Source organism: Meles meles, chromosome 6, assembly GCF_922984935.1.
Source record: "Meles meles chromosome 6, mMelMel3.1 paternal haplotype, whole genome shotgun sequence".
Taxonomy (NCBI): Eukaryota; Metazoa; Chordata; class Mammalia; order Carnivora; family Mustelidae; genus Meles; species Meles meles.
The window spans coordinates 137339320-137359575 of record NC_060071.1 but is presented as its reverse complement, the minus strand read 5'-3'; the positions used below and the strand labels follow the sequence as shown (position 1 = coordinate 137359575).

Sequence of the window (20256 nt, the reverse complement as noted above, 5' to 3'; positions counted from 1 at the left end):
CCTTTCTTACAGCAGCCAACTCTTTTTCAGATTATGGGTAGCCCACCCTGTCAGCTGACCTGTAAAGTACTTATTTCTTCCATGGAGTTCCCTAAGTGCAGAATTCCCTACAGGAAGGCATTTTGAATGGCCCAGCCCAGGCCCCTCCATTTTTTTTTTTTTTTTTAAGATTTTATTCATATATTTGACAGAGACCTAAAGAGCATGCTCAAGCAGGGGGAATGGCAGAGGGAGAGTAGAGCAGGCTTCCCCACAGCAGGGAGCCCGCCGTGGGGGTTGATCCCAGGACCCCCAGGCCTCCTCCTTTGCTGCTTTTCCCTCATGTGCCTGGGAGCCATTTCTGTGCCTTTTCACAGCAACTTAGGTAACAGGGAAGGGACAGGCAGAAGTCACCTTTTTCTTGCCTTTCTGAAACCTAAGTGCAGATTTCATTTTTTAAGTTTCTTTCCTTTGGGGGCACCTGGGTGACTCAGTCCTTAGGCATCTGCCTTCGGCTCAGGTCATGATTCCAGGGTCCTGGGATCGAACCCCACATCGGGATCCTAGCTCAGCAGGAAGCCTGCTTCTCCCTCTCCCACTCCCCCTGCTTGTGTTCCCTCTTACGCTATCTGTCAAATACATAAAATCTTTAAAAAAAAAAAAATTCTTTCTTTTCCTTCTCTCTCTCTCTCTCTTTGGGTGGGCGGCAGAGGGAGAATCTAAAGCAGGCTTCACACCCAGCATGGAGCCTGATGTGGGGATGATCTCATAACCCTAAGATTATGACCTGAGCCGAAATCAAGAGCCGGACACTTAACCTACTAAGCCACCCAGGTGCCCCTGAGTGCTGATGTCAGTTGTGCTGGTGGCTGCAGCAGGCCAGGTAAATTCTTTGTGAGCTGAGTGCTCCTGGATTGAGCACAGCCAGCAATCTTTTCTTAAAAAAGATTTTATTTATTTATTTATTCACTTGAGAGAGAAAGAACGCCGAGAGGGAGAAGCAAACACCCTGCTGAGCAGAGAGACCAACCCGGGGCTTGATCCCAGCACCAGGATCATGAACCGAGACGAAGGCAGGTGTTTAACCAACTGAGCCACCCAGGGGCCCCAGCCTGCAACACTTTAAACAACAGGCATTTAAAATACTCCACAGCAGTTACTTCAGGGGTAGAGAGGTCAAAACTCACTGAACTCTGAGATCTGGTACCTAGTCTGGCTTCTTTTTGTTCAGTTTATAACTATGTGTTGAGCTTCCACTCGCTGGTCATCTTCTGTGCGCTCCAACCAGTAGGCTGAGCTGAATGGTTGGGTTTAGCTACTGAAAGGCACTGGCAAAAATGTGAAGGGCGAGGGGGGCCTGGGTGGCTCAGTGGGTTAAAGCCTCTGTTTCAGCTGGGCACATGATCCCAGGGTCCTGGGATCAAGGCCCTCATGGGGTCGGACTCTCTGCTCAGCAGGGAGCCTGCTTCCCTGTCTCCTGTCTCTCTTTCTGCCTACCTGTGATCTCTGTCTGTCAAATAAATAAATAAAATCTTAAAAAAAAAAAAAAAAAACCCAAACGTGAAGGGCGAGAGAAGAGTGAGGTCAAGGTATTTATTCTCTCCCCACTCCTCCTAATTCACCTTGGATTGCCTTCCTCTCACCACCCTGGCTACACCATCCTGCCAGGCAACCTCTGCCCTTGAGTCTTCTGGGCCCAAGGTTCTGCACCCAACCCTGTGTTTTAACCTTGCCAGTGACTCTGGAAATAGTCCTCTTATGAAAGTGCTACTTGTTTCCTGCCAGAACTCTGACACAACTCAACATGGAGATTGTCAGTGATCAGATCTGTGAATTAAAAAGTAAAACTCTAGGGTCGCATGGGTGACTCAGTCAGTTAAGGGTCTGCCTTCAGCTGGGGTCCTGATCCCAAACTTCTGGGATCAAGCCTCGCATCAGGCTCCCTGCTCCCCAAGAAGCATGCTACTCCCTCTCCCTCTGCCTGCCTCTTCTCCTGCTTATGCACCTGCGCTCTCTAAATAAACAGATCTCAAGAAAAGCAAAATTCTTACAGAGCACTTGCTATACAGTTTTATCCGTGCAGTGTTTCTACATAGGGTAGCCCACATATTCATCACAATATACCTTTAACAGACAAAGAGGCTGAATTCAGAGCCTTAATTACATATCTTGCTAAGTAAGGATCACCAGGATATTAAGGTGCAGGATCAGACTGGAATTCAGGTAAATCTCACTCCATCAACATTTACCTGCTCTGGAAGCACCCTTGGTACCCTTGGCTCTGGGGGAAAGGCTCTGTAAAGGACTGAGGTAAAGGAAGGATTAGGCTGTTTCTCCACGGATATCTGAATTACAGTCACATGGGATGCTTTCTTCATGCATCTCCAGATTCTTGGAGTTGCCATTGTCTTTCCCCATCTCAGCCTTCTTTGTACCTCTATTCCACGCTTACTGTGCCGGATTGCAGAACCAATAATGAACTCTTAATTTTGCAGTTTCTTTCTTCCGACCAGACGCTACCACAAACATTAGGAGACCTCACACAGCGGCTGAGAGTGTCCCACGTGCGTCCAAGAGGCGAAGTGCAAAGGTTCCAAAGTCAATTGCGTCCCAGGGAGGTGGAGAGACGCCTGGATGGACACGTGACTGGAGAGCCTGCCATCCTTAGTTCAGCAGAAATCAGGATGGCTGCGACCTTGATCCTGAAGCCCGCGGGCCGCTGTGGCTGGGACAAACCCGTGCGCATCGCCGTGCGCGGCCTGACCCCGCGACAACCCGTCACGCTGCGCGCGTCCCTGCGCGACGAGAAGGGCGCGCTCTTCCGGGCCCACGCGCGGTACGAAGCCGACGCCGGCGGCCTCCTGGACCTGGCGCGCGCGCCCGCGCTGGGCGGCAGCTTCGTGGGGCTCGAGCCCATGGGGCTGTTCTGGGCCCTGGAGCCCGAGAAGCCCCTTGTGCGGCTCGTGAAGCGGGACGTGCAGACGCCCTTCGCTGTGGAGCTGGAGGTGGTCGACGGCCACGAGCCCGACGCGGGGCGTGTCCTGGGCCGGACGGTGCACGAGCGCGACTTCCTGGGGTCGGGAGTGCGGCGGGAGCCGGTGCGCCCGGGCCGGGTGCGGGCAGCGCTCTTCCTGCCCCCAGGTGAGCGCCCCGGGTCCCCGGCTGTTCTGCAGAACAGGGGTGGGGGAGTCCCGGGACCCTGGGCGGCCTCTTGGCTGGCCCGGGGAACCACGTGATTGACGAATTTTCCTAAACTCTGTCCGCACACTCCAGAGTCTATCATGGATTCTGGGTAGAAGTTTTTTGTTTTTTTGTTTTTTGTTTCTCTTTAAGTTTCATGGCACTTCCTAGAGTCACTGCCACTCCTTAGCTGTACGCTAAAATGTGCATTCAACATGCTCAAAAAGTGCATTTATTTCAAGTGCCAAACAGGCGGCTGTGTTTCAGATACAAGTATTAGGTAATGACTTACGCAGCAGCTGTGTGAGAGTGATCTTGGCTTCTTTCCAAGGAAGCTAACCGCCACAGGTGGAGGCGGTGCTCCCTAATCCTAAAAAAATAAATCGATGACCACCTTCTCCCATCATGCACAGTCTGTCAGTGATTCTTTCTCTCTCTCTTTTTTTAAGATTTTATTTATTTATTTATTTGAGAGAGAGAGAAAGAGAGTGAGTGTGTGTGCACACAAACACCAGGGAGGGGCAGAGGGAGAAGAGGACTACCTGCTGGGTAAGGAAGCCCAAAGATGTCGGATCTGATCCCAGGACCCTTAACCCACTGAGCCTCCCAGGCACCTGTCAGTGATTCTTAAAAACTTAAAAAAAAAATTTTTTTTTTAATTTTATTATTTGGCAGAGAGCACAAGCAGGGGGAGCAGCAGGCAGAGGGATAGTGAGAAGCAGGCTCCAAGCTGAGCAGGGAGCCTGATGCAGGGGTTGATTCCAGGACTCTGGGATCATGACCTGAACTGAAGACTCATGCTTAATGACTAAGCCAGGCAGGCATCCCTGTCAGTGAGTACTAATGTGGGATGCTTTTTCCCCACCCCCAGGAACATTTGGCAATATCTGGAGACATTTTTGGTTGTCACAACTGAAGGGGTGGGAGGGGATGTTACTGGTTTCTAGTGGGTAGGGCCAGAGATGTTACTAAACGTTCACGATGCACAGGACAGCCCACACAACAAAGAAAAATCATGCTCAAAATGTCTATAGTGCTGAGATTGAGAGACCCTAGTCTAAGTAAAAGGTGCTTACTAGGTAAAATGGGCCTGGAAACAAGACCCCTGACCCAACTCTTAGAATCAAATTCCCGCCTGAAACCCCTCCTATATAGAAAGGCTGGCATTGCCGCATCTCACAGAATCTGTAAACAATTCCGTCATTCTCCAAAACAGGAGGCCCTGCTTTATTCTTACAGTGCATCGGCAATTCACAACCTTAACTAGAGGCTGCACACTCAACCGTGAACTCCTGCCACTGCAGTAGGATTTAACACAACTCTCTGTGTGCATATTCCTAGAGGTTTGCCCAGAGATACAGTAGGAGCTCAATAAATTGCACCAACTGATTCAATATGAATCTCCCCCTGGGGGGTGCCTGGGGGGCTCAGTGGGTTAAGACTCTGCCTTAGGTTCAGGTCACGATCTCAGGGTCCTGGGACGGAGCCCCATGTAGGGCTTGCTGCTCAGCGGGGAGCCTGCGTCCCCGCACCCCCCCAGCCTACTTGTGATCTCTTTCTCTCTCTCTCTGTAAAATAAATAAATAAATCTTTAAAAAAAAAAAAAAAAGAATCTCCCCCTGGGGCACCTGGGTGGTTCCTTTAGTTAGGTGATCAGCTCTGATTTCAGGTCATAACCTTAGGTCATGATCTCAAGATGCCTGCTTGAGAATCTTTCCCTATCCCTCTGCCCCTTCTCCTGTTCCCTTGAGTGAACAGGAGTGTTCCCTCCTCACTCACTCTCTGAAATAAATAAAAGCTTTAAAAAGATTTAAAAAGAATCCCCACCCAAAAACCTTTCACCACCCATCAGGGCATCTGATATTCCAGTCAAGTCAATCTTCCATTAACTATTTCAATGTCTGCCATGTGGTCCATTAAAAATTGTTCTCTGTCTCAAAATCTTTTGTAGGGGTGCCTTGGTGGCTCAGTCAGTTAAGCCTCTGCCTTCAGCTCAGGTCATGATCCCAGGGTGCTGGGATCGAGCCCCACATTGGGCTCCCTGTTCAGTGGGAAGCCTGCTTCTCCCTCTCCCACTCCCCCTGCTTGTGTTTCCTCTCTTGTTGTGTCTCCCTATGTCAAACGAATAAATAAAATCTTTTAATAAAAAGGCTTTTGTAAATAATGTAGAAGAATTCAATCATTTAACAAATATGTATTAAGTCAAGGACATGCTACATACTGGGGCGGAATAGATATCAAAGCCAGACATGGTCCTCACTGTACTTAGAGCCTAATAAAGGGCCAGGGTGACTATACTTGCATTTACAGATGTGGCAAGTGCTGTGATAGGGAAAGTAAAGGCCCAGGGTGCTAGTGGGAATGTGTAAAATGCTATCTGACTCAACTCAGCCTGGAGGGAGATCTGGGAAGTCTACTTCTGTTTCTGGGAAAGGAGATCTAAATGTAGGTTTGAAAACTGAGGGGTCAACCAGGTCATATAAACTAAAGAGGGGAGAAGAATAATGTGTACCACTTTCAAGAGCCACAAAGAATAGCACATTTAGGGATGGTTTTATTTAAGGCTGGACTGGAGAGTGCAAGGACATGGGGAGTATATCTAATAAACTCTTATGTTTGTAAAGCATTTTACACCTCTCCAATAATTCTCGAATAGATTTCGTTTTTTTCAAAAAATATTGTGGGAAATCTGCATTTCATCATATGTTATTTCTAATTTGGTATATCTATATAACAAAATATATGAAGGAGTGCCTGAGTGGTTCAGTGGGTTAAGTTTAAAGCCCCTGCCTTCAGCTCAGGTCATGATCCCAGGGTTCTGCATCAGGCTCTCTGCTTAGCGGGGAGCCTGCTTCCCCCCGTCTCTCTCTGCCTGCCTCACTGCCTGCTTGTGATCTCTGTATTTCAAATAAATAAAATCTTAAAATATATATATATATATGAAAAATTCTGGAGAAAATAAAATATCGTGTTCCCCCTCCTTTCTCCCTGAAGGTTACTAAAAGAAAAAAAAAAAAAAAAGCAAAATTTTAAAAAGGGTCCTTTTTCCATCCACTACCCCACCCCGAACCTTCCCTGCTTCAGAAACTTCTCTTTTGCTGGCTGTCAAAGTCTGAAACTCAGTCTTTTGAGAGCCTAAAGCTCCTTATGATTTGTGTTGCTTTCTAGGTGCAGGACCCTTCCCTGGGATCATCGATCTGTTTGGAACTGGTGGTGGCCTTTGTGAATATCGGGCCAGCCTCCTCGCTGGACATGGTTTCGCTGTGCTTGCTTTGGCTTACTTCAGATTTGAAGACCTCCCTGAAAATTTGGAAGATATGCACCTGGAGTACTTTGAAGAAGCTGTGAACTTCATGCTGCAGCATCCACAGGTGGGTTCCGGTGCTTGCCTGGATGCAGAGGAGAGGGAGTAGAGCAGACACAGGACTGGATTCAAAATCCCTCCCAGGACACAGGGTCATAGGAAGATGTCGTGAGACAGCAAAGTTCCTTCAAAAGTTACTAGGATTATTATTTTCATTTCTACCCATCTTTCTCCAATCTCTTAAGCCTCAACTGTTTATTTCCCTTTAATTCTTGACCATAATTCAAAGGGCTTTACTAAAATGTTAGTAACCTTAAATTCTGGTTCTCCATCTACCACCACACGGCCTTATAATCCTGAATAAGGCAACTGCTTTCTCTGAGATTCAGCTTTTTTCATTTATAAGGTTATTCTAAATGTACAGAGGAAAACATTTGACTATTAAGAGACATTTTAGGACCTTTGAAAATGGAGTATATTTGATGATATTAAGGAATCATTAATTTTGTTAAGTGTGATGATGATATTATGTTTTAGAGAGTTCTTATCTGAGACTGGAAAAAATAAAACATTTTGGTATGATTGTAAATGGAATACATACTCTTCAACTATATAGACTTAAACCCAAATCTTCTAATGTTATATGTTATATGTTCTAATAAAATGTTCTATCTGCTCTGTAGGGTACTCTAACTCTGCCAGAATCCAGGGAATGGTCTCTTAGCAGAGTTGCTAAAACCTAGATGATCTTGAACTGTGATTATTGGTTTATTAGAGGACATAAGGCCCCAGGGAAAAAGAAGAGACCAGTATATACTATCAGTTCTGCCCTTAGACCTAGGCAAGAGCAGCTTCTGTCCTGGGCCTTTTGTTTTAGATGGCCACACTCTGGCCTTCCACAGGGTGAGGAGTCCAAGGGACCCAGGGAATGTATCCATCTGTAATTCGTGTCCCTTACACACACACACACACACCCCATGCCATTGTAATTTGGAGCCCCAGAATTCTTTGCCAAATAGCACTGATCCTGCTTCCAGGCCCTATGTCTCTTCTCTGAGCTATCAATGTGAACACACCTAAGCCTTAAACATGTAGGCTGGGGTGTCCATATACGTGTGTGAGAGGCCTCTCAAGGTGCATGATGGATCTAGGGACAGGAAAAGAAGGAAGGTGGGCCAGGGATGGAGGACTGGACTCGCTCTCCCCCAGGCCACAGTACAGAACTTCAAGGACTCCCAAGCGTTCAGATTTTCTGTTATGGAGGTATATTTATGAAGGTGGGAGCAAAAAATATATTTGAAGAGTTTGTTGATTTGATTTATAACTTTTAAACATTTAGATATGGGGTGTACGGGTCTCTATGTACTCTTGACTCAGTTGCCATGAATATTAGTGGAAGGCCTGCGTACTAGGAAATCCATTGATTTGCTTCTTACAAGACACAGTTGAGCTTTGTGGGTTGTTGCATAAGGAAAGAAAGTGAATGACATTTAAGAAAGCTACCTAGAGAATATAAAAATCACCATTTATGTCCTCCACTTACAAATAATGGGCTTGTTCTGTTTCTCTTCTTCAGGTGAAAGGCCCCAATGTTGGGCTTCTTGGCTTCTCCAAAGGAGGTGACCTGTGTCTCTCAATGGCCTCTTTCTTGAAGGGCATCACAGCCACGGTCCTTATCAATTCCTGTGTGGCCAACACAATAGCTCCTCTGCATTACAAGGATATGATTATTCCCAGTCTTGGCAGTGACCCAGGGAGATGTACAATTAATGAGTCGGGACTTTTGCATTTTGTGGATGTTTGGGACAACCCACTGGAGGAACCCAATCCCCCAAGTATTATTCCAGTGGAAAGGGCCCAGGGGCCCTTCCTGTTCATTGTTGGCTTGGATGATCAAAACTGGAAGAGTCACGTCTATGCTCAGATAGCCTCTGAACGGTTACAAGCCCATGGGAAAGACAGACCCCAGATAATCTGCTACCCAGGAACTGGTCATTGTATTGATCCACCTTATTTTCCTCCTTGCAGAGCTTCTGTACATAGAGTGTTAGGCAAAGCAATAGTCCATGGAGGTGAGCCAAAGGCTCAATCTAGGGCACAGGTAGATGCCTGGCAGCAAATTCAAACTTTCTTCCATAAACATCTCAGTGGTAAAGAATCTGTCCTGTCCAGCAAAATATAACATTGTAGTAATCGTAGACCAGATACTATTAATCAAAACCTAATTCATAGGGGTGCCTGGGTGGCTCAGTTGTTAAGCGTCTGCCTTTGGCTCAGGTCATGATCCCAGGGTCCTGGGATGGAGCCCCACATCGGGCTCCCTGCTCCGCAGGAAGCCTGCTTCTCCCTCTCCCTCTGCTGCTCTCCCTGCTTGTATTCCCTCTCTCTCTGTGTCTCTGTCTGTCCAATAAATAAATAAAATCTTTAAAAAAAATTAATTCATAGAACATGTATGGGGTTTTCCAAAGCACATAGGAAACAGCTGTCAACAAAATAATTATCTTAGCTTCTGGTCAGGTCCTATTGGATTCCCAGACTTTGGAACCCTCCTTTCTTCACTGCTACCCCTTTCTCCCCTGAACTTTCCCTACCATATAGGCTTAACCGTGATCTTGTCCATAGGATCAATCTTAACCTGAAGTAGGAGAAATGTGAGAAGTACCGGCCCAACTCTTAATTGCTGCTCTAGCTTTGACCTGTGTTCTGGTTTTGAAGACTGAGCATCTGTATTGCTAAGAGTTTTGTATCCCCTGGGGTGCCTGGGTGGCTCAATGGGTTAAAACCTCTGCCTTTGGCTCAGGTCATGATCCCAGGATCCTGGGATGGAGCAGCATATTGGGCTCCCTGCTCAGCAAGGAGTCTGCTTCCTCCTCTCTCTCTCTCTGCCTGCCTTTCTGCCTACTTGTGATCTCTGTCTGTCAAATAAATAAATAATTTAAAATTCTTTTTAAAATTTATCTATTTATCTTTTTAAAAACAGGACATTTAGGGACGCCTGTGTGTCTCACTCCGTTAAGCTTCTGCCTCTGGATGAGGTCATGCTCCCCAGGTCCTGGGATCAGGTCCCACATCAGGCTCGTTGCTCAGTCGGGTGCCTGCTTTTGGCTCTGCTTGCTGTTCTCCCTGCTTGTGCTCGCTCTCTTGATCTCTCTCTCTCTGACAAATAAATAAAATGCTTTTTTAAAAAATTAAAAAAAATAAAAACCTAACATTTAAATGTCATGAGGGAGAGTAATGGATCCTACAAAATCTAAGTGGGGATTCCAACTTGAAAGTTCCTAAGAGAGAGGGAATATGTGCCTTTTGGGTGCCTTCCAACTCTGAGATTCTCAGAGGTGCTCGATTCCAGAACTTTGGACTTGTTCTTGCATTCTGAGGTTGGATATGACAGTCACAGATTAAATTTAACCCTCGTAACTTATTACCCAGTTCCAGGCTTCTCACAGGGCTCATTACGGTTACCAACTTGGAGTATATCCTTCCAGAACCATTTTATATGCATGTACATGCAAATATTTGTTTGAATGTAAAAAAATATGGTTTTATTTTGTGAGTCCCGGGACTTTTTCTGGAAAACAAGAACAGTCATGATGTAATTTTTTTCTGCATAAAAAAACCACATTTATAATACTTGGGCCCGGCCCCAAGACAATAACGATTATTTCCATAGTGTATACATCTGTAGCGCTGCCTCATCTACAACGTTTAAACTTTAACCTTGAATCTTTCTTAATCCCAGGCAAAAAAATTTCAAGGAAGGAATTTGGCCAAAGGCTATTATTACTCATAGCCTCCTTCAACTAAGTTTAGGGAATTGTGACCCCTGGTGGCCAGGGAGGGACTTTAAAAAAGAGACCGGCCAGGGGCACCTGGGTGGCTCAGTGGGTTAAAGCCTCTGCTTTCGGCTCAGGTCAAGATCCCGAGATCCTAGGATCGAGCCCCGCATCTGGCTCTCTGGTCAGCGGGGAGCTTGCTTCCCTTCCTCTCTCTCTGGCTGCCTCTCTGCCTACCTGTGATCTCTGTCTGTCAAATAAATAAAATCTTTAAAAAAAGAGAGAGAGAGACCGGCCAGCTTTCTGTCAGATCAGTAACTTCTCTCTCGCGGCGTCCAGAAGTAGGCTGGGGAGGAGCTCCAGTCCCACCACGAGGACTCCAAAAGCATGACCGACTCGGGTCCTCCTAAGTCGCCTCTTCCTGCAGCATTTTGCTGAGCGGCGCCCCCAGGGACCAGCCCAGGGCCCTCCTGCCCTCCAGACCCGCGGATGTCCCACTGGGCCCGCCCCTCCCGGCCCCTGCCCGGCTCGTCTCGCCCCGCCCCGCCCGGGGACCAGTGACTCTCCCTCCTGCCGGGCCGGGCCGCGCCGCGGGTCTTGCGCGGGAACCAAAGCCGCGAAGATCTCGGGGTCATGTGGAGCGCTGCCCAGGCGGTGCTCGGAACCCCCAGGATCCCCCTCCTGCCCCGGAGGTGGATGTCCACATCGACCCTTCTCTCCAGAAGTCTGCGACCCTGACCGTCACGCCTAACACTGGGCTGGCCGACGAGCTCCTGGACATTAAAGTGGAAGGCTTAGGCCCCAGGGAGCGGGTGACCCTGCGGGCGACCCTGCGGGCGTCGGCCGTCAGCTACCGAGGCCGCCTCTTCCATTCGCTGCCCCACTACGAGGCGGACGGCCGCGGGGCCTTGGACCTGGCCAGGGCCCCGGCTCTGGGCGGCGACTTCAGGGGCGTGGAGCCTCACGCCGGTCGGCCCCGAGGATCCCTGCTTCAACCAGGTGCCGAGGGGCGTGATGAAAAGCCCGCTCAAAGTGGAGGTGACCGTCCACCGCGCGCCGCGGCAGCCGGCCGTGTCGCTGGGCCCGGCGCTGGCCTCGGCTCAGGGGCAGCGCTGGTTCTCCAGCCCCGAGGTGCGCGGTGCTCGGCTGCGGGCCGGCCGCCTGCGGGGCGTCTTCTTGCTGCCCCAGGTGCGTGAGGTCTTTTCCGCAGAGGGCTTCGCGTGGATTTGGGAAATCGATTTAGGAAAGCTGGCTTGCTTTGCTGGCCAATTTATCTCCTGAAAACAAGACGAGCGGGTAGCGGGATTCGGGGCTGGATCCCAGGACCCTGAGATCATGACTCCAGCGGAAGGCAGAGGCTTTAACCCACTGAGCCACCCGGGCGCCCCAGATGACCTTTTTGTTGTTATTTTCAAACGTACTCTGATTGCTCGGAGACCTTTATCATGATGAAGAAACTGTTCTGTTGCTCATTTCATAGATCAAAGAACAATTTATTTTATAGGTGAGAAAACGGAGGCTTAAAGTGTTTTAACCAAATCACACAGCTAGACGGTGCTAAAATCAGGACATAGTCAAATTCTTTGAGAGCGACACTCATACCGCAAACAGGGACTGACTGAGTGAAACAGGTTTTTGTTTTTAAAAAACTAGTCTGGCTTATTTTCTACTCTCTCAGGAGCCTTAGGAAAAACTAAGAATCTTTAAAATGAGAGATTTAAAACATTTTCATCGTTGAGGGTGGGTGGGCTTTTTCTTTTTCTTTTTCTTTTTTTTTTTTTTAAGATTTTATTTATGTATTTGACAGAGAGAGAGAGAGAGAGGCAGAAAGGCAGGCAGAGACAGAAGGTGGAAGCAGGCTCCCCGCTGAGCAGAGAGCCTGATGTGCGGCTTCATCCCAGGACCCTGGGATCTTGACCTGAGAGGAAGGCAGGGGCTTAACCCACTGAGCCACCCAGGCACCCCAGAGAGAAGCGGGCTCCTGGCTGAGCAGGGAGCAGATGTGGGGCTCCATCCCAGGACTGCAGGATCATGACCCCAGCTAAAGGCAGCCACTTAATGACAGAACCACCTAGGTGCCCCTCTTTTTTTTTTTTTTTTTTTTTAAGAGTCTAACAGGTAATAGCAAGTTTACATACTGGGGATCAAATTGCTGAATTGAAACAAAATAAACAAATTCTCCATTATTTTAATGTGGTAAACCTGAGGTTGGAAAAACTTATTGCTGGAAAAATTTGAGGATCTATGCGTTATGTCTTTTTCTTGGTTTGCTGTAGGCTTTCTGAAAGTAATCTTGAATCCAGAGATGCTTGAGGTTTATCTAATTTTAAAAAGAGCAGATCAAGATATGTCAAGATATCTGAATGTTAAGAAGAACATACTGTAAAAACCACTACCTAAACATATACACCCTGGCTTTCACTTTGGTGGCTAGGTGTGCCTTACTTTCTTTCTAGACTTAAAAATTTAGAGTGGCCTTTGGCACTGGAATTTTAGATCTCTTAGTTTGGTTTATATTCTAATGTTCTTGCCTCTCAATCGTTTTCATAGATTTATCTGGGACTTTTATGGGAATAACGTAGAAGAATATATCTGAAAAATACTAGGAGGTAATTGGCTGAGACATTCTTCTCTTGGAATGGTGAATGAATAATGTAACCTACCACAGGAATGTTGAAAGAGAAATGACATCAACATCAGAAGGAAATAGTTGACACTTTACTCTCTTTCCACTGTGAGGGAGCAAGAATTTACTGTCCCCTTCAAAGTCCTTCTAGCTGGATTAAGAATCAAATTGACATGAGACAGATTAACAGAAGAAAACGAAACTTAGTTTTTTATATACAGGGAATCCACACAGACATGGAAATTCCAAAGACAGTCAGGCAAAACGAAGTATATATGTCATCCTGAACTAAGGAGAAAAGGTTTGGGGTCTAGGACTTTGAAAGGAAGGAGTGCAGCTCACAGGGCAATAAGAAGACCAGATGTTTGGAAATTAGATTTTTGCCCTGCCATATGAATGGCACTCAGATAAAATTTATCTCTGGTAGTAAACCTCATTCTGGGAAATACCCCTAACTCAGATTTTTCCATGCCATTAAGGGAGGGCAAAAGTTTCTCTTGAGCCTGCAGGGTCTCATTTGCGTTCAGCTCAAGATAACCCCCATGCCACAGTGGCATATTCTGAGGGCAACTCCCCTGAGCTCCTTCGAATTCAAAGTAATCTTTATATACCAAAGTGGTTGATCTAGGGACAGCCTGCCTTTGGCACCAACACCACACATATTGTTCATTTTATATTACACTATCATTAGACCTTTAAAATAGCAAAACTGTGTTTATTTTTTTATTTTTTTAAAGGTTTTATTTATTTATTTGACAGAGAGAGAGATCACAAGTAGGCAGAGAGGCAGGCAGAGAGAGAGGAGGAAGCAGACTCCCTGCGGAGGACCCTGAGATCATGACCTGAGCCAAAGGCAGCGGCTTAATCCACTGAGCCACCCAGGTACCCCGCAAAACTGTGTTTATTAAGGGATTTTGGTGACTTTGTATCTTAAGGTCATTGAGAACTCAAAGGGCCTTTTAAAGGTGGACTTTTTTTTAATGAGGTATTATACTGTCACAACTAAGAGACTGCCAGAACTATTTGCTTAGATTAATCAGGATTCACACTTCAAACCAAAACATTTTCCATATCTTTGGTGCAAATTTCCATATTTTTTTCCATTTCCAAGTGATTTTCTCATAGGAAAAGAAGATAAAAACATTCTTACATTTATAGCTTCAAAATAGCCAAAACAAGTATCTATTTCAACCACAAAAATAAACCTATTTAAGCCAAAACAGATTTTTCCTCCCAAGGCAAATAGGTAAATACTTTAAAACAGAAAAAAATACTTAAACAATGTTTAAAGTTAAAAAAATAGTAAGAATTTTTAAAAATATAAATTATACAATTGGAATTTGCTTCAGCAAATATTAGGTAGGTATCATAGTCCATTAAATGTCCTATCATCTAATCCCAGATTAATCCTCTTTCCTGGTTTATAGGAGATGGTCCTTTTCCTGGTGTGATTGATATGTTTGGTGATAGAGGATTGAATGAATCTCGAGCTAGTCTCCTGGCTTGTCGAGGTTTTGCTACTCTGGCTTTGCCATTTTATGGCTATGAAGATCTACCTCCAATCATGAAGGACTTAAATTTAGATTACTTTGAGGAGGCAGCTAAATTTGTGCAAAGTCACCCGAAGGTGAGTGGGATTATAGAGAGAAATGTATTTACAATTAACTCCTTAGGGCCAGGAGAGAGTGAATAAAGAAAAGTGGTACCAAAGGGCTGGAAAACATCTATAACAAATATCTGTTGAATGATTTAATGGATGGATAAATAAATGAATGAATAAGCTATCTAATACATACATAAATGGTTTTCTTTATCTAGAGCTTTGCAACGCCATTAACAGTCATGCTTTCTCTCTCTCTGTGTCTCTCTCTCCTTGTCTGTCTTCTTTTTCTTCAATCCCTAGGTTAAAGGTCCAAACATTGGCGTGATTGGTTCTGGCAAAGGGGCTGAGTTGGCATTTTCCATGGCTAGCTTTCTGCCAAATATAGCTGCCGTTGTAAGCATCAATGGCTGCATCTCTAATACAACTACTCCCCTTTCGTGTGGTAGATGCATCCTGCCAGGACTGCCTTTTAACCAAGATAAAATCTCTGCTATGGGTTCAGGGGTTTATGATGTTAAAGAAGCGCTGGAGGACCCCTTGGACCCAGCCTACCAGGCAAGCCGCATCCCCCTTGAAGAAGCCAGTGCCCATTTCCTTTTCATAGTCGGAGAGGATGACAGGCACTGGAAAAGTTCTGTCTATGCGGACATAGCTGTGAAGCACCTCACAGAGCACGGGAAGACAAATTTCACTCCTTTAAGCTACCCTAACGCCGGCCATAGAATAGATTCCCCCTTAAAGCCCCTTTTTCTCTGTATCCCTGGATCCCGTGTTGGGAGTGCCTGTTCTGGGAGGTGGACAGCTCAAAGCTCATGCTGTGGCTCAGATTGAGTCTTGGAAGAAGATCTTGGAATTTTTGCACTTGCATCTAGGGGTAAAGTCAAACAAACTAGAAGTTTAAGTTTAGAGTATGTGCAGAACGAATTAAGGGCTAGATTGAATATTTTTAGCAAGTGGTGACTGAAATCTAGACTTCTCACAGGCATCTGCAAGCTTTTAAAAGAAGTAAGAATACTTGCTTTAAGTTCATCAGAACCTGTAACTTTGGCTAATATCCATGTTTCTCCAATTTTGGTTCGTTTGAGCTTGAACTCAAGGTAATTGCTAAGTGAAAACCAGTTTCCAATCTGTCATTTACCCACCTACCCTCCTTGTTACCTGGACTTCCAAAGGTTTTTTAAAACTGGTATATGGGGCACTTGGGTGGCTCAGATGTTTGGGCATCTGCCTTTGGCTCAGGTCATGATCCCCAGGTCCTGGGAGCGAGTCGTACATCGGGCTCCCTGCTCGGTGGGGAGCCTGCTTCTCTCTCTGCCTCTCTCTCTCTCTGTCTCTCATGAATGAATAAATAATATCTTTAAAAAAAAACCTGGTGTATGATAATTAGTTTGATATTATGTGTCCCAGAGATGATAAAACTGTTTTGAACAGGGGTGAATACATGAATATAGGTCCCTGGTTTAATGATGAAGAGCCACTGGACCGTGATAACTTTCTCATAATAGAGACTGGAGTGAACTCTAACAAGATGACTCAGAGACTCCTTTGTGGTAAGACTGAAGTCATAGAATCCTTTCTGTTGTTAATCAGGTTTTGATTTTTTTTTTCTAGTTGCCACCTGTTCTAGGATCTTTAAAGAAAGTTAGGCATCCTAAAATACTTGCTTTAAAACTGCTGACCAATTACTGAGAAACACTGATTCTTTACAGTTCCTCTATCTCTGTGTTTGTACTTTAAAAAACTTTTCTTCACACTTTGCTTCAAAAACATATTTAAAAATAGGCACATTCCAGTTCTCCTCCTGAGCTGATAATGGCACAGTAGACAATGTAATTATCTGAGGTAAAGACTGGGTTCATCCCTTCTACTTTCCACCACCCTCACTAAAGCTTTAATTGCAATTAATGCATGAATCTTAATTCATTAAAATAATTTTAACTGAAATTCTGAGATTTGATTTTAAACTTTAAAAATAAATGTGGAGGAGCACCTGGGTGGCTCAGTGGGTTGGGCCTCTGCCTTCGGCTCAGGTCATGGTCTCTGGGTCCTGGGAGCAGGGAGCCTGCTTCCCCCTCCCTCTCTGCCTGCCTCTCTGCCTACTTGTGCTCTCTCTCTCTGTCAAATAAATAAATAAATAAGTAAATCTTAAAAAAATATGTGTGGAATTAGGTGTTAAAATTTCTCAGAATGTACTTTCAGTTTAGTGGTTTTTTCTTCCACATAATTGAAGGGGAAGATTAAAGTATTAATTATCAGCCTTTGATTTTGGTTGATCAGTGGATCCTGTGGTCAGAACTATATTTTGGGCTCTTGGCAGAGGACGAAGTGTTGTCACCCTAATTTGTAGTATTAATAGTTTCCCTCCTCCAAAATTTACGTTATTTTTAAAACATAATATATGTTTCAAATTATTAACATCAAAAGAAAGTATATGTGTCATACTTTATACATACCTAAATACATATGTATTACTTCCTGATTTTTGGGTTATCCATGTAAGATTTTTTTTTTTTTAAGTTTTGAGAGAAAGCAAGAGCACAAGGGGGAAGGGCAGAGCAGAGCGCTTTGGGGGCTCCTATCCCAGAGCTCTGGGAACATGACCTGAACCAAAGACAGGTTTAACTTACATGAACCCCATTCATGTAAGATTTAAAAAAACAATTTTTTTTTAAAACCATAGGGGAGAAATTGGCTTTTTATCAAATAACTATAATGAGAATAATAATCTGGGAAACTGACTATTGGAATTTGTTACAAAGCTCATTCCTATTTGAACAGATAAACCTTTTGACTGTATAAATAACCTTAACAATTAATGACTCTCCTAAGCATTAATTCTTAAATTTTTTTTTAATTTTAAGGTATGTAACTTTTAGCTATTTTGTTGAATCTCTAATCATCTGGTAAATGTGACATTTTCTTTCTCTTTTATTCAACCTACATTCTTATTCAGAGAATTAAAGATTCCTTAATGTGTTCTGTGGTTACCATTCACACTATTTTACCTTTACTTTTCTTTTTTTTTTTTTTTAAGATTTTATTTGTTTATTTGACAGACAGCGATCACAAGTAGTCAGAGAGACAGGCAGAGAGAGAGGGGGGAAGCAGGCTCCCCACTGAGCAGAGAGCTGGACGTGGGGCTCGATCCCAGGACCCTGAGATCATGACCCGAGCCGAAGGCAGAGGCTCAACCCACTGAGCCACCCAGGCGCCCCTTACCTTTACTTTTCAACAGGTCTGCCAGATTTTCTGAATTTGGGGAAACTGTGTCAATAGTAGTTTAAATCTTTCTCTCAACTTTTTTCTAGGCCTGCAGGAAGAGCAAGTAGATCCAAAGCTGTAGTCTCTGGTGAACAGCTTTTTGAATCTATTTTGCCATTTTGTAGGACTCAGAAGAACTAAGAAAGGATCCAAGTTCTATAATTCTTTCTTTTCTTGTGTGAATAGTTTTAACCTTTGAGAATCTAAAACTCAGCATATTTCTGCTTATATAGTGGTAAATAGTTTATTTTGAGGTAAATAAGACATATTTATAGTCAAAGTTTCCTCCTCCGATGATGAGGAAGTCAAAGTAACATTCTGAAAAAGCATGAAGATGGAATTGATTTACTAGTGGCATTTTACCTTTAATGCCAATGCCTTATGATGTAATGCACAGTCTTGAGCAAAAGGCATACTCTATTAGGTTATAAGATATGTTCAAGGATTAAATCAGCAAAACTAGTGGATGTTTTGGCGTCCAGGATAAATTCTAGTTTGGAGAGGTCTGGTAGTATGGAGATCTGAAACAAAACGAAACAAAAACTGAAACAAAATACTACAAGAAAAAAGGCTAGATAGATTATGAATACTCATTTTATCTTTTTAAAGTTTTTCAAAAGATTTTATTTATTTATTCGTCAGAGAAATAACAAGCAAGGGGAGTGGTAGGCAGAGGGAGAAGCAGGCTGGCTCCCCACTGAGCAAGAAGCCTGATGAAGGACTCTGGGATCCTTGATCCAGGGTCCTGGGATCCATGATGCCAGGACCCTGGGATCATGACCTGGGCCAAAGGCAGATGCTTAACTGACTGAGCCACCGAGACCCCCCTCTGAATACCCATTTTAATTTTCTTTAATAAACAATTTAGTGTTTCCTGTTTTTTTTTAAAAATATGATCCAATTACCTTTTTCAACATGGAATTTATTTGTTATTTCAAAGTTTAAAATATCCACATTATAGGGGCTCCTGGGTAGCTTGGTTGGTTAAGGGTCAAACTCTTGATCTCAGCTCAGGTCTTGATCTCAGGGTCATGAGTTCAAGTCCCATGTTGCCCTCCACACCTGGTGTGGATCCTATCCTATCTACAAAAAAAAATTAATTAAATTAAATATAAATAAATAAATAAATATTCACATTCAAGAACAGAATAATCAGAAAATAGAGAAAAATTAATAAATCTTTAAAATAAAGCAAATAATTTAAATATCAAATTAAATATTAAATTCAATTAATATTTAAATTAATTGTTTAATTAGATATTAAATATTAAATAATTGAATAGTTTGAAATTTTATATATATATATATTTCACATTCTTGTATAGAATAATCAGAAAATAGAGAAGCAAAATGAACACCATATTAGTCTTCTCAGGCTGCCATAGGAGAATACCACAGACCGGGTGGCTTAAACAACAGAAATTTATTTCCTCACAGTACAAGAGGCTGAAATTCCAAAATCAAGATGCCGACAGTGTTAGTTTTGGGTGAGGCTTCTCTTGTTGACTTGCAGGTGACCATCTTCTTACTGTGTCCTTGGATGACCTTTCCTCTGTGACCACCACTCCTAGCATGTTTATTCCTCTTCTAAGGACACCAGTTATATTGGATTAGGGCCCCACTCTTATGGCCTCATTTAACTGAAATTACCTCCTTAACAGCCCTCTTTCCAAGTACAGTCACAGTGGACTTAGAGCTTCAACATATGAATTTGCGTGGGGAGGACACAATTCAATCTGCAGCAAACATTAGACTCTCATAATATTCTTTTAGATATATGTTTGTATAAATGCATGTACAGCATATAATTTTTTTAGATTTACTAGAGAGTGCGTGTGTGCTGAAGTGGGAGCAGGGACAGAGGGAGAAGGAGAGGGAGAAAATCCGAAGCAGGCTCCATGCCCAGGATGAGATTCACCCCCCCACCCCCCACCCCCAGATCATGACTGGAGTCAAAATCGAGAGTCAGAGGCTTAACGACTGAGCCATCCAGGCATTCCTGCAATATATCATTTTTAAGAAGATTATACCAACTATTTTGTTTGGTAACTTGCATTTTAAATTAGTACATCATGAGTGCATGTGAATAGATGCATTTCAACAACTTAAAAAAAAAGGATTTTATTCATTTATTTGACAGAGAGAGAGCGTGCAAGTGAGCAGCTGAGAGGCAGGCAGAGGGAGAAGGAGAAGCAGGCTCCACAGTGAGCAAGGAGCCCAATGTGGGGCTGGATCCCAGGATCCTGGGATCATGACCTGAGCTGAAATGAAGAGTCAGAATCTTAACTGACTGAGCCACCCAGGAATCCCATTTCAGCAACATTCTTTTTTCTTTCTTTCTTTCTTTCTTTCTTTTTTTTTTTCTTAAGATTTTGTTTATTTATTTGACAGAGATCACAAGTAGGCAGAAAGGCAGGCAGAGAGAGGAGGAAGCAGGCTCCCTGCTGAGCAGAGAGCCCAATATGCTGCTCCATGCCAGGATCCTGGGATCCTGACCTGAGCCAAAGGCAAAGGCTTTAACCCACTGAGC

The 20256-nt window shown here is 44.2% G+C and overlaps 1 protein-coding gene across 1 annotated transcript; it reads left to right on the top strand.

Moving 5' to 3' along the window:
- Positions 1-2539: 2539 nt before the first annotated feature.
- Positions 2540-9267, top strand: ACOT6 (acyl-CoA thioesterase 6). Its single transcript, XM_046009925.1, has 3 exons — positions 2540-3120; positions 6328-6530; positions 8040-9267. The coding sequence occupies exons 1-3, from the start codon at positions 2664-2666 to the stop codon at positions 8643-8645; spliced, it is 1266 nt and encodes a 421-aa protein (XP_045865881.1). The 5' UTR covers positions 2540-2663; the 3' UTR covers positions 8646-9267.
- Positions 9268-20256: the final 10989 nt, after the last annotated feature.